The sequence below is a fragment of the Phyllobates terribilis genome, unplaced genomic scaffold, assembly GCF_046119375.1.
Source record: "Phyllobates terribilis strain yellow unplaced genomic scaffold, ASM4611937v1 Scaffold_7__3_contigs__length_470593459, whole genome shotgun sequence".
Classification (NCBI taxonomy): Eukaryota; Metazoa; Chordata; class Amphibia; order Anura; family Dendrobatidae; genus Phyllobates; species Phyllobates terribilis.
Genome location: NW_027362767.1, coordinates 291,402,594 through 291,417,734, shown reverse-complemented (window position 1 = coordinate 291,417,734; position 15,141 = coordinate 291,402,594). Strand labels below are relative to the sequence as shown.

Genomic DNA, 15,141 nt, shown 5'->3' with positions numbered 1-15,141 from the left:
GAGTATATTACAGGACTTCTCTGTGGGCGGTTTCTTTTGCTATATTTCTGGCCAATTCAAATACGGCCACGTCATGGAGGAGACGCGCCCCCTGAGCCGTGGGGTACTCGGTAACCGGGCCAGTCGTTGCTAGGGGAGATGTCACAGTGGCGGTGACCCAGGGCGGTCAATAAAAGGGGAATTTGAGAAAGGGGATTATAGTTTTTATAGAATGTACGTGACGCCACCTGTGGTATGCGGCTATATGGAGCCGCCGCTGCGGTGCAGAACCTCTGGAGCCGATGATGACGCAGCAGAGTTGGTTCAGCTCTCCACAGGCAGAGCTTAGCTCCAGGGCAGGATATAGTGATGCTATGTGGTAGATGTTGCTGTGCGGTGTAGTGCAGGGGATGGCGCAGTTAATAATCAGTCCACAACTTAATGACTGTTTCCTCTTTACTTGCGGTGGTTAGGCAGACTGGGGCACAGGCACTAGCTGGTAGGAGAGGTCCGGGCGGCCTGGAATCAAGTTGGGAATCCACCTCGCCAGGTGAAGTTGTAGGCCTTCCCTTTGTGCTAATCTCTTTGGCCCTGCTGCTTATAGCTGTGCTGTGGCCCTCGTCCCTGAGTAAAACGTCTTTGTGCTCACCCGTATGGCAGGATGGCAGGCAGCTCGGGCCTTCCTGGAGTGTCGCTCCCACGTGGCGGTGCTGGGCCCTGCGGTGCTGCTGAGCCTCCGGGCGTCTGATGGGGCCAGGAGACCTGCAGTCTCCTGCCCTCCGGTTTCTGCTGCTGGGCCTTCAGTGCCCCACAGCCTCGGACGCCGGTGTCCGGTTCTTCTACGTTCCTCTCTGGGGTGAGCTGCCGTGCAGCTCCACTCCCTGGGTCTTTCCTCATCGACGTCCGGACTTCAACTCCTGTCTGTTCTCCTCACACTAACTAACCCCGCCTCCAGATCCAGTTGCTAAGGGGAGGAGCTCCCCTTGCTGGTCTGGAGCCAGGAAAGAGTTGCATGCTAGTATACCTGACTAGGGGACCCCTCCTTGCTTCCAGGCATGGCATCACCTCTTGTGAGGGAGGGAATGCCACTGTGGCAACCAGACCCCTGGGGTGCCACATTGGCGTAAAAAGAAAATGCCCACTGAGGTCACACCTTCCCCCTCCTTACTGATTCCCGACCCCTATGCCAGCCTCCCCTATATGAAGAGGAGGTTTCATACAGAGGAGGCAGGTCACTAAATAACAGCCACTCTAGTGATGAGCGCTAGTGCTCATTACTCGAGTTTGCATCGGGTGCTCGAGTGAGATGTTCAAGTTCCCCCGCCCGCATGTTTCATGGCTATTAGCCGCAAAACATGTGGGGATTGCCTGACCTATACGGGCATTCCCCGTATGTTTTGTGGTTGTCTAACAGCCACGAAACATGCTGGCACGAGACTCTAACCTGTCACTCGAGCACCCGCGATACTCCGTGCATACCCGAGCACCCTCGGCAAACTCCAGTAACGAGCACTTGCGCTGAACACTAGTCACTGCTTTTTTCAAAGACCGGAGGCAGACGGAGAACACTGATTTTACTAATGACGCCCAGAAGTGTTGGAAACGTGATCCCACTGTTCAGCCAGACAGCAAATGGGCAATGTTAACTTTTTATCCCATGTAGCCAATTTTTCCATACAGTACACAGTATAGTTCTGCAGTGTGACCGTGCATCGCTTTGGGCTTTCCTTTTCTAACCTATTGCTGGTAAGGGTGTTTTTTTCAATCTGGGTAAATCACATTTTCCTCATTGAGCTGTAAAATGAAATGGCCATGATGTCTGTTACTGGAGCACGGCATTCCTCATTTATTAAGGGAATTAGTCTGAAACATGCTCTCCATAAGCTGGCAGTTCTGTAGTAACTATTATACTTTTAGATTTGTTTTGAGTTTATTTTTTTCTGTTCTGCATTTAATAAAACTTAACACATATTTTTTTTTGCACTTTTATTTATTACTTCTTTAAAGGGGGTTGTCCACTACTTTGACATTCAATTGAATAGGAGGCAGATGTGCAGGTACAAGCGGCGGCCGCTACAACTTGACGGCCCAGCACCGCAGGTAAGGACTTGTGGCTGCTGCCGGGACCGATAACAGCTGATCGGCGGGGGTGCCACGTGCGGGACCCCGGCCGATCATACATTGATGCCCTATCCGTCGGATAGGGCATCAATGTCAAAGTAGTGGACAATTTCTTTAATAGTAACCTTTACAAAAAAAAAGAGATGTCAGTGCAATGCTAGATGGCGGTGACTAGGAAGATTAATCTTGGGGGCTTGCACTGTTCAGCTATACACACACATGGGACTTTTCAATCAAAGAGAGCAGGGTGGAGGTCAGGTCTTTCTATTCGCCTCATTCCCAGAAGTGCTTTCATCTGTTTGAATTGAGGGATCAGGTCCTATTCACACACCACATGCATAACACGATGGGTTCCTTTTAACTGCTGTGAGAGTTGGGATGAAAGAGGTATTCAATAGGATAGATAGCTTCTGCCGATCATTGGGGGTGTCAGTGATTAACCCCTCACCAGTATTACCTATGACATGCACTTTTGTCATTTATTTGAATGGTGGGACATGTTCACTGCCGTTCTCTTCATGCTATATGAAATTGCCTGAGGAGGTAGCGCGCACTGCATTTGGGTATCTTTGGCAGTCCCAGTGTGAACATTGCCCTGATGTGCCCTGTTATCTTGCAGCATCACTAGACCAAGAAGTCACGCTAGCAATGTGACCTCTTTTTTTGTGCTGTATATAATTATATACTCTGCAAAGGTATAGTCTTTTAGCCGAATACCCCAAAGAGGAGTCTCTACCACCCCTCTGATAAGATCGGCAGAATCTGCAATTTAAGACTGCAGAACCCTGATGAACCCAGTTATAACTCAGTATTTCTTGGGATCCATTGAAAATGTGAGCAATCTTGTTTTTGTTTCAATGCAAACATTGAATCTCAACACACACGAAATAAAGTATATATTTAAAGCTATGTGGAAGTCTGTGAATAAACCTCACAGACACCCTGCTAATAGAATGTTTGACGATCACCTGTGGCACAGTCAGACTAGCAGCGCTGATGTGAAGAAGGTTGTGTGTGATTCTCCGCTGCCTATTGATCGCCCCCTGGCACAGCAGTGTATGGTCATTATTTCTAAGTGATATAGATTAGGTCTGTAGCGATTTCTGACATGTAGTTTTTATCCGGTGTTCTGACGACGCCATCAATAATTCTATTATCTACTATACTTGTCATGAACGACCAAGAAATCTATTTCTCATTTCCGCAATCTCAAACACTGATGGAGCAAATGCCTAACCTTTGTCTCAAAAGTGGCTGTTCCTTTTTATGTTTAGGAAATCCTAAATTTCTACAGCATTTTAATAGTGCCTGAGCCTATGAAGTTACGGAGACTTGTAATAAATATATATTTAGTGATGGAGACGGCTGCAGCCAGAGAACGGACTGTGCCGTCTATAATCTGACGGGTCTGTCTGTCACGGCATCATGGTGCCCCATCTTTACATAGCAAAAATATACTTGGGTGACAAATCTGCTTTAAACCGGAATGTTTCATCATAGATGGATTTATATTAAAAAAAAAATATGAAACTTCTTAATTTCCTTATTCTTAAAATCTTGCCCCATTCTTCAGATTTTTTTTTTCTATTCTTTACAGCACATTGTTAATGTGAACTGGCTGTCTAGGGGCAGTGGCTAAACACGCACCGTGCTTACAAGCTCTTTGGTGCAGAGCTTGTAAGCCTAGCATGGAGGCTGGCTGAGATTACTGGAGCATGCGTTTTTTTCCTGATATTGTCCAGCCTCCATGTCTCTGCACTTCCAATGCTGCAGAGGCAAAGCACAGTTCAGATTTGCAGCGCATCAATACTGTTAACCTAAAGTATCACTCAGCATTGACACCCTCACCACCACCGGCTAGTAGGAAATTTGGAAGGTGGAGAGCAATAAGAATGAAGAAGCAAACCCTTTAAATCTGGCCAGAAGTTATTGGAAGGATGTTCCGGTGGTGATCCATGTACATCGGCATGGCTACATGCACACACAAAAATGCATGGCTGACCATGAGCTAATTGAGTTATGCAACTTTTTTTTTTTGTTTTTTTACCAATTTCAGACCATTCTGATGTAATATTTTTTTTTCCTTTTTAAAGGTATTACATTACAAGATGACTTGTGGCCGATTGACGAGTATTGGCAAAAAATTGATCCGCAGGAGAGTTATAGACCTGAACAATGAAGAATCCTGCTTTGCCCGCTGCCTGACCACATTGGACCTTATTGCACTCGGAGTTGGTAGCACACTTGGTGCTGGTGTTTATGTCCTAGCCGGTGAAGTTGCAAAAGAGAAAGCCGGCCCTTCAATTGTCCTCTGCTTTCTTGCTGCAGCTCTTTCTTCAGTGCTAGCTGGTCTATGCTATGCGGAGTTTGGAGCCAGGGTACCCAAGACTGGGTCTGCTTACCTTTACAGCTACGTCACTGTTGGAGAGATCTGGGCATTCACAACTGGGTGGAATTTAATACTTTCATACGTTTTGGGTAAGTCTTTCTATAAAGTTTGCCAAATATATATTTTTTTAACGACCAATCTTTTTAGCTTTTCCCTTGCATTTACCTCCTAGCTGTGCTTTATGATTTTACTGTTTATGCTGTCAGTAAGTTCTGAACACAGATTTCTATTATACTGCAGGTCTCCTCACAGTGAGAAATTCATAACTGCTTGTGTAGCATTTTTAGACCTCAAGCAGTGGGGGGTTCTGCGTTATACATCACACAGAATACACAGACTGCTGCATACATCACATAGGAGACACCGAGACTGCTTTATATAAATCACATAGGAGACACTGGAGCTGCAGCTTATACATCAAAGATGATGTGGGGGCATATACATCACAGGAGGGACATTTTGTCTTATTATGCAGGTCGTTACATAAGTGACTATACCAAATATGTGATGTATATACAGTACAGTCCAAAAGTTTGGACACCTCATTTAAAGATTTTTCTGTATTTTCATGACTATGAAAATTGTACCTTCACACTGAAGGCATCAAAACTATGAATTAACACATGTGGAATTATATACTTAACAAAAAAGTGTGAAACAACTGAAAATATGTCTTATATTCTAGGTTCTTCAAAGTAGCCACCTTTTGCTTTGATGACTGCTTTGCACACTCTTGGCATTCTCTTGATGAGCTTCAAGAGGTAGTCACTGGAAATGGTTTTCACTTCACAGGTGTGCCCTGTCAGGTTTAATAAGTGGGATTTCTTGCCTTATAAATGGGGTTGGGAATGTACAATTTTCATAGTCATGAAAATACAGAAAAATCTTTAAATGACGCGTGTCCAAACTTTTGGTCTGTACTGTATGTGTGTGTATATATATATATATATATATATATATATATATATATATATATATATATATATATATATATATATATAATTATTTATTTTACATGATTGCTGTTTTGTAACTTTTATTTTTCTCATTTTGAATGTGCAAATTGCCTCTTCAAAGAAAGAGGACTTGTACTCTATAGCGCCACCTATTGGAAGCAGCAATCCTACAAGTCACATTGCTGCTTCCAATAGGTGGCGCTATAGAGTACAAGTCCTCTTTTTCTTTGAAGAGGCAATTTGCATATTAAATTTCCCAGAGGAGCATTGTATGGCGAATAAGCCTCCTTACCTTGACGTGCCAGAGCTGGTGTGTCACTCTCCATAAGGTGAAACGTTACCCCTTAGACCTCAGTCCAGAGCCTCTCATGCAGCCAAATCAGTTCTCATACTTTGCACTGACGAGGGCCAACAGCCCGAAACACCATGTCTGCAAATAGAGATTCTGATTTGGCTTTTATCCTATGTCCTATTGCAAGGCTTGTTAAAGGGTTGATTGTGACTTTTAGAAATTCTGCTTCCAATAGGTGCCGCTATAGATTTCAAGTCCTCTTTTTCTCTGAAGAGGCAATTTGCATATTAAATTTCCCAGAGGAGCATTGCATGGCGAATAAGCCTCCTTACCTTGATGTGCCAGAGCTGGTGTGTCACTCTCCATAAGGAGAAATGTTACCCCTTAGATCTCATTTTGAAGCGATTACTCACTTTTTGTTACTTTTTTGACCATGTGATCACCTAAATAATACACTGCAGTTATACACTTAGAGATGACCTGCTGGTCCAATAGCCACTCGAGCAGGCCCAGTGCCTCGTCATTTGTGCGTCACGCCAAAACAATGATGTTGCCCCGGGCCTACAAAGCATGAGGCACCAGGGTTGGTGGCAGTTGGAGGTGGTTCACATGACTTAAGGCTAACAGTCACAGACTATTGTTGTGGCCGTTGGGCTGGGGTTCTGTGACTAGTTTCCCTCATTTCTTTGCACTGTATGATAAGCCTGTTGGTGTGAAACACTCTTGACTGTTAAGGTCCTGTTGGGAAATTTGGCTGATTTCCCAGAACACATACACAATTATAAGCAATTCTAGCAATGCTTATCTGCTAAAACGGGACATTCGTGACATCATCCTTTAAGAAAGGTGCCCAAATGTTAAGATTCCTCTTGCTTGACACATAACAGGGTTTCCAATATCTGCATCTCAGTGCTGTATGAAGGGGCCTGGCTGGTTACTCATAAGCCAGCCCCCCTCTGTCACCGCTAATGCACTGAAAGTGAAGAGGGCTCACTTGGCTTACTGAAGTGAGTCAGTTAGCTGGCCATCTCCTCTATGGCTAGTGCTGTACACCACCGGGGCCAGCAGCCATGTGTGCAGACTATACAGCACTGCTACAGAGGACCACCTGGGGGCGGGCTTGGAGCTGCGGGGGATTTCTCAGGTAAGTGATGGTTCTTTCGTCACATTTTATTATTTACTTCCTTTCAGCCTAATTTTGCTCAGGGGGAAAACACTCTTCTAAATGACAGGAAATGATTTGCTTGGCTAAAATCTTCCTCAAAGTATACATTGAGTCATGATGGAAAAATCCTGAGCGCAGATTAGGTAAGTAATGCCTTCCTCCTCTGAGCTCTGGCAGCACGCAGAGCCCTGTGTCCTTCCTAGGCGTCTGCAGCTCCGGCAGACTCTCTGCTGGCTGTGGCTGCTTAGGAGAAGGTGTCCAGGGCGATGTGTTATTGGCATCTTGTAAAGAAGAAACCTTCTGTAATTTTGGTAATTTTGACCCCCTGTCTTGCCCTCCTCAGGTACGGCCAGCGTAGCCAGAGCTTGGAGCTCTACTTTCGATGATATCATTGGCAATCACATTAAGAATTTCTTCATAGCAAGAATAAACATTAAAGTGGAAAATGTGTTGTCAGAATACCCGGATTTCTTTGCCTTATTACTTGTAATCTTGCTAACAGGTAGGTATATATTTTACAATGGGAGATAAATGGCCTACGATCTATTCAATATGTCCATAATTGATGGAAATGTAATGTTTCCCTTCAAGAGTAGTCACTTGTCCACAGACTTAAACCATACTACACTGCTCAAAAAAATAAAGGGAACACTTACATTGTGTTGTTTAACTTCAAGTCAGTCACACTTGTGTGAAATCTACCTGTCCAGTTATGAAGCGACACTGATTGTGAATCAATTTCTCCTGCTGTTGTGCAAATGGAACAGACAACTGGTAGAAATGATCGGCAATTAGCAAGACACCCCCTATAAAGGAGTGGTTCTGCAGGTGGTGACCACAGACCATTTCTCTGTTCTCATCCTTTTTGGCTGATGTTTTGGTCACTTTTTCATTTTGCCATTGCTCTCACCCCTAGAGGTACATTAGCATGAGGCGGTGTCTACAGTACAACCCACAGAAGTTGCTCAGGTAGTGCAGTTCATCCAGGATGGCACATCTGTGCAAGCTGTGGCAAGAAGGGTAGCTGTGTCTGTCAGCACAGTGTCCAGAGCATGGAGAAGACACCAGGAGATGTGGAGGGAGCCATAGGAGGGCAACAACCCAGCAGCAGGACAGTTACCTCCTCCTTTGTGCAAGGAGGAACAGGAGGAGCACTGCCAGAGCCCTGCAAAATGACCTCCAGCAGGCCACAAATGTGCATATGTCTGCACAAACTGTTAGAAACCGACTCCATGAGGGTGGCATGAGGGCCCGACATCCACAGATGAGGGTTGTGCTCACAGCCCAACACCGTGCAGGGCGCTTTGCATTTGCCCCAGACCACCAGGATTGGTAAAGTCGCCACTGGCGCCCTGTACTCTTCACAGATGAAAGCAGGTTCACACTGAGCACATGTGACAGAGTCTGGAGAAGGCGTGGAGAGCGATCTGCTGCCTGCAACATCCTTCAGCATGACCGGTTTGGCAGTGGGTCAGTAATGGTGTGGGGTGAATCCGATTGAGCACATCTGGGACATCATGTCTCGCTCCATCCACCAACGCCACGTTGCACAACAGACTGTCCTGGAGTTGGCGGATGCTTTAGTCTAGGTTTGGGAGGAGATCCCACAGGAGACCATCTGCAACCTCATCAGGAGCATGCCCAGGCGTTGTAGGGAGGTCATACAGGCACGTGGAGGCCACACACAATACTGAGCCTCATTTTGACTTGTTTTAAGGACATTACATCAAAGTTGGATCAGCCTGTAGTGTGTTTTTCCACTTTAATTTTGGGGGTGACTCCAAATCCAGGCCTCCATTGGTTAATAATAAATTTGTTTTCTATTGATGATTTTTGTGTGATTTTGTTGTCAGCACATTCAACTTTGTACAGAACAAAGTATTCAATGAGATTCATTCATTTAGATCTAGGATGTGTTATTTGAGTGTTCCCTTTATTTTTTTGAGCACACTAGGCATATTTGGGTACTAACTGTATTGCAGAAAGACACCGTTTTCATATATGTCCGCCACCTGCATTACCTCTGCAATGATTGCCTGGCAGGCATTTTAGAAGGATTTTACAATTGTCAGGCCATGTTCACACATGTTGGTGTTTTTTCTGCCTCGCAAAACCCAACTCTGGCAGGAAATCGGCTGCGACAAAAACGCCGGTTTTTTTCAGCTATTTTTTTCACTGTCCTTCTGTCTCTATTTATGCATTTACATAAAGTTCTGTGAAAAAAAATCAAAACTCATTCTGGTTTTGGCATAGTGGGGAGGGAAATTGTTCAGGAATAGTTTAGACACTGGCAATGTATTGAGTTTGTATGACACTATTTACTTTCATACTATGGTCTCCCATTCAGTTGCTCAGATTATTCAATTTCACACCTCACTGGGCCACAGGTATTGTTCAATCTCACATGTAGGTCAGCTAATGTTTACATTCTACACATCAATTTAAATTAAACTCTCCCAATACAAAAAACATCTCCATGACCAAGACAAGATGGTAAAATCACAAAAATAAATGAGTTTCATATACTGCTGTACTTGCTTATTTTCACAAAAAATGCAGCAAAACCTGATGGCTATGTTCACACATCATGCTTTTTTCAGCGTTTTTTCTTTTTTCACCACCCATTGGGTGAAAAACGCTGGAAAGAAGTGACATGCTCTATTTTCCAAAAACCCAACCAAGGCACAAAATATACACAAAAAAAAAAAAAAAAAAGATTTTTGAACAGAGAATTCTGGATTCTCATAGACTTTGTGGGAACTGTAAAACGCAGCTGAAAATTTGCATAAAAATCTACAGCAAAAAAAAAAAACACTGAAAAACCCAATTTGTGTGAACATAGCCTCATATTGATGGATAAATAAGAAATAGTGTGATAACTGCCTGATCATTGAGGTGCCATAATTGAACTCTTACAAAGTCATAAAACCGAGGCTCTGAGCTGTAGGGGGGCCGATGGTGGGAAAAGCTGAACTATGTGCATAGGCATTGAATGGGGCGGCATGTCTGACACTGCTCCATTCACACTGCTCCTCTCTGCAGGATGATCAGATCTGGGTGACCAGACTTCTACCCGGTGAATAGATAATAAATGTTTTTTAGAGGCCAGCCCCCATTAATGGAACCTATGACATACTTTTAGTTTTTATTTGTTCAGTAATTTAGTATTTTTTTATTTTTTTTTTTAATCTCTGTCATTTCATGTTATGCAGGGTTGGTTAGCTGCCGTTAAAATGGTTTCTGCTGCTTCAGCAAAAGTTAATGAGGACTAATGACCCCATTAGGCTAATGATGGCTATTTCCGTGTGCTAGTTTTCAGCCCATCAGTGTTTATGACAAGACTTTAATTACAAATTGAAGATTGGGCGTGTAATTGGTGGTGTCCAATTTAAAAAAAAAAAAAAAAAAAAAAAAAAAAAAAATACATTTTAAAAAAAAATGACATATACAAAGGCCAAATAGAAAAAAAATGAATGGGCATTTAAGTAAAGAGAATTAGGGAGTCCTATTGTGCCTATACAAATGTGTTTTTTTTACTAAAGAAGTCACAAAATTCCTAATTTTAACTTTGGAATGAAGACTTTTGTTTTCCCATTTATCATGACATACCTTGTGTGCTTCTTTTTTATTTGTTTATTTTTACATTTCCACTTCTGTTGCCATTTGCTTTTTCTCTCCTGATGCTGGCCAATCAAATCACCACAAATCACTGACCAAAGTGGATTAATATGATAAAATTTAACTTGAAATAGATACCTTAAAATGTAGTGATACAATTCCACCGTGCTATGTGTTGGTCTATCTGGAAAAACTAATTTCAGGACCAATGTAGCACACGTCCTGACACAGAATTTTCCACACCAATTACCTATAATAACATCAACTACCTTATAATATACTATCAACAATTATTGCTGTGTGTTTTTCTTTTTGCTGTGGTTCACATCTCTAGGAGGCCTCCAGGGTTCATATCCTATCCACAGATTCTATAAAGTTATTTACATGTTGTAATTCACAGCTCTTATTGGCAACATTCGCTGAAAAAATAACTGTCCCCTCAGCAAACTCTTATTGCACCACCCTCTAACCATCTCTCGTCTCTACGCGTTTCGCCCACCCTATACTGGGTGGGAACATCAGGAGACACACACTTTTTGTTTATACAAATATGGCACCAGAGTACCTGGCGGCCACGTTTTTATCATATTAATCCACTTTGGTCAGTGATTTTTTTTTTTTTTTTTTTTTTCTAATTTGTGAATAATTTGGTGACATATAGCAATCAAATCACAGCCATGCCTACAGAGCCATTCTGTCGTGTACAACCAATTGTTTAAGGGAAAATATGAATTATTACTGGTAGAATAACTTTGGAACAGAGGGGCTGGAAAAAATTACTATTCCTGAATCTATAAAGCAACCTCAATTGAAGGAGGCATTCTGTTAAAATGAAAAAATCCAGTGAAATGTCCTCTTCAAGGAATGTTGGAGGGTAATGACTTGGTATGGACTGAGCTGTAATTCTTAACCCATAAAGTGAAGTTCATCCCAGCGTATTTACAAAAAAAAAAAAAAAATTGTCCAATTTTCATTCAGAATTTTTGTCTTTGGAGTGTGGGCGGAAACCGGAGAACCCGGAGGAAACCCACACAAACACTGGGAGAACATACAAACTCCTTGCAGATGTTGTCCTTGGTGGGATTTAAACCCAGGGCTTCAGTGTTAGGGTGCTAATCACTGAGCCACCATGCTGCCCGACATTGTGTAATGAAGACTAAAGCTGATCAGAAATTAGCTGTTATCCTTTTTGCTTGTTTGCTACGTACTTTTTCGTAATCTCCAATGCCATGAATATCTTCACACGTTCTTTAAAGGGACTGTCCGCACAGAATGAACAAACCAAGTACAGTTGCTCATCATGGCGGGGCTAAACCTTTAACTGTACCTTCCCACCTACTTGGTTTCCCTCCGTCTCCACCCCCTACCCCTTTGACAGCTCTGGCTTTATAGTGCCAGAGAAGGGAGGAGATAGATGGGAAAATGCACTTAATTGTTTGGCCACCCATGATGCATCTGTACTTTGTAAGCACCAAATAACTGTTCAAAGGGTGTCCTCTTTAAGTCTGGACTGGCCAGATCTGCACACTTGTCGCTGGCTAGTAGATGCAGTAGATCAAAGTTATTTTTTTTTTCTCTTACTGGACTTTATTTCAGATTATTATTATTAATAATATATATTTTTTTTTCTTCAGTGTTGTTGGCTGTCGGTGTAAGCGAGTCTGCATGGGTTAACAAGATCTTCACAGCGATCAATCTTCTGGTGTTGGCCTTTGTCATCCTGTCGGGTTTCTTGAAGGGTGATATCAAAAACTGGAGTCTGACTCAGGAAGATTATGATAATCGTAATGTATCGGAAGGGTAAGCGTGTGTACGTTGGCTGCTTAATTGTCAGTTTTACATGAAAAACTGACTATTGCCAAGTGACCTGTTTCCTCTGTGAGGTCCTTTACAGGACTGGTCGATTAGCAGCACTTTTATATAGCAGTTCAGTAATGCTCAGAAACCTTCTCCTAACCATTACTTTTTTTTTTTTTTTTTTTTTAGCACAGAAGTTGGTTCCTTTGGTTCTGGAGGTTTTGTTCCTTTTGGCTTTAGCGGCGTTGCGTCTGGAGCTGCAGCGTGCTTTTACGCATTTGTGGGATTTGACTGCATTGCCACTACAGGTAAGAACCTGCATACTGATTGTAGTAGATAATGTACATGGCCAGTCACCAATTCACCATTATCCGTTTATTCTCTATTTTTGGCCCCCACTCCTTCCATTGATGGTTTTTAAGTTTTATTAGAAAGGGAAAGCTTTATCCACCTTTGGATAAACAGTTCTGTGTAATATGCATGTTTTGTAAATCTGGTTCATTCCCTAGTTTTGTACATAATTTTTTTTTTTGTAGGGCTCCTAAAAATTTGCATTTCGTTTGAAGAAAAAAAAAAATGATTTGTTCATATCTGATGGAAATTGATTTATTTTCTTATCAAGTTTTAAACTACCTATTCAGCTGCTAGAAACAGAACCGGATAAGTGTTATTCTTTATTAAGTACCTGGCCGTTTTCTGGCAAATGGAAAGTTGCATTTCCCAAGAAATATTTCTATTTTTCAGAAGTGCGTTGTGCCTTGCTCTTGCATTCATCCTGGAAAAGTATGAATAAATTGGGTATGTCACTACACAAGCTGCTACTGCCTTGTCAGATTGTTTCAGTATGCAATCCATTGACAAGGGCAGAGGTTATGCCGGATTGTGAGTTTATCCAGGCATTTCCAGGAATAACAGGAAAGGCTCAATGCAGAATGCTGAGAAACAAGTCTTCAACATGTAAAGGGACTGCAGGCATTTACTAGTGAAAAGCTGACTGGTTTTATTTAATATTCATCGCTATATTGCCATATACGACTGTTTAAATGATATTTCATTCCAGGTGAAGAAGCAAAGAACCCCCAGCGGTCTATTCCAATCGGTATCATTGTCTCACTCCTAATCTGCTTTGTGGCGTACTTTGGAGTATCTGCTGCACTGACACTCATGATGCCATACTACTTACTGAATAAAGGAAGTCCCATCCCTGGAGCGTTTGGGCACGTGCAATGGGAGCCCGCTCGTTACGTCGTATCGGTTGGGTCTCTATGCGCCCTCTCAACAAGGTAAAGTCTCTTCTATTTAAAGGTGACAAAAAAACCTTCTAAAATCTCATTCTCTTTTGGTAGTATACTTGTATCTCCTATAGCTTTCAACCCCTTAAATGTAAAATGGTGTACATGTACATAGTGTGTGTGTGTGTGTGTGTGTGTGTGTATACACACACACACACACACACACACACACACACACACACACACACACACACACACACACACACCCACACCAAAAAAAAAGCCCACCCGTCTTTGTCTACTTAAAAAATGTAAAAGATGTCCCTGAAAAATGTCTGGTCCTTACAGGGGTTTTATGTCCAGCGCTGAGTTTCTGCCGCTGCTTTTGGTGTCTGTTGTTAGTTGCAGTACTGACATCACATTGATAATCAGTGAAGTCATTGATTGGCTAGAGCGCTGCAGACAATAACAGACGCCGGGAGCAGCAGCGGAGACTCTGCACTGGACAATGATTAATGCACAGTTTGTTTTTTTTTGTCTTTTTAATGAAAGAAACAGCACTTGGAGACAGGGGTTTTCTTAAGCCATGAAAAAAAAACCTTAAAGGAGTCCGAAGGCCAAAGAAATTTTCATCTAAATTCCCATATATTTAGTGCCATATACTCAAATGAAGCGTCATCAGGGGGCAGAAGCTATGGTCACTGCCACAGTCTTTGCCCCCCCTCCCTGAAACAAAGCAACATCGGTGACCTTCTTTTCAGGGGCTAGGCTAGTCCCTGTTCAGCCCCAGCGCACTCTGTGATGTGCACAATCACTGCGCGTACGCTCTGTTGCCGGCTCACATCAACAGTTATGAGCCGGCAACACAGAGGAGAGGGCACCGTCAAGTGCAGAGTCCAGCACCGCCCACGTTACTTGCAGGGGCGGCACTCTTCTTCACGCAAGGTTCTAATGCTCAAAGTGCGCTCTACTCGGTGTTGCTGGCTTGTTACTGCTGATCTAAGCTGGTTACACAGAGCGCGCGCTGTGATTGTGCACTAGGACAGAGCAGGCCCCAGCCCAGCCCCTGCAACGAGCGTCACTGATGTTGCTTTGTTTTAGGGAGGCGGCAGTGACCGCAGCCTAGACCCCCCCCTGATGACCCTTCGTTTGAGTATCCCAGCATGCACTAGAATTTTTAAATGAAATATCATCACACAGGAAGTAGTGAAAAATACAATAGCCGTTAGTGTAGTTGGGTAATTTTTAATTCAAGTATATTATAAACTAGTTAGATTACGGCTTTATATAACCAGGCATTTAGATGAAAATTTCTTTAGCCTTCAGACCACCCATTTAATGTCATTGTAGCCATGTCCCTTAAAGTGTTAATACAGAGGGATGTGCACAGGTCAACCCAGAGCTCTCCTATTCCTCCGTCCATTTAGAGCCACGACTGCCAGAACATATCCTACAGATTTGCCATAGTTGTAAGTCTTTAGGATAGTGGAATTGCATGGTGCTTCTGATGCCATTTTTAGAGCCAAACATAGGAGTGAATGAGTGTGTGGGGATTTTGTTTTCTTCCTTTTTTATTCTTATAAGGTTTAAAA

General features: G+C 42.9%; 1 protein-coding gene across 1 annotated transcript in view; it reads left to right on the top strand.

Moving 5' to 3' along the window:
• The window catches only part of SLC7A3 (solute carrier family 7 member 3), a 32,228-nt gene that overhangs the window by 10,081 nt on the left and 7,006 nt on the right, over nucleotides 1-15,141 (top strand). Inside the window, exons 2-6 of the mRNA XM_073640965.1 lie at nucleotides 4,194-4,578; nucleotides 7,246-7,404; nucleotides 12,155-12,320; nucleotides 12,507-12,625; nucleotides 13,378-13,600. Of these exons, the coding sequence (XP_073497066.1) occupies nucleotides 4,194-4,578; nucleotides 7,246-7,404; nucleotides 12,155-12,320; nucleotides 12,507-12,625; nucleotides 13,378-13,600 (1,052 nt within the window). The remainder of the gene's footprint in view (nucleotides 1-4,193; nucleotides 4,579-7,245; nucleotides 7,405-12,154; nucleotides 12,321-12,506; nucleotides 12,626-13,377; nucleotides 13,601-15,141) is intronic.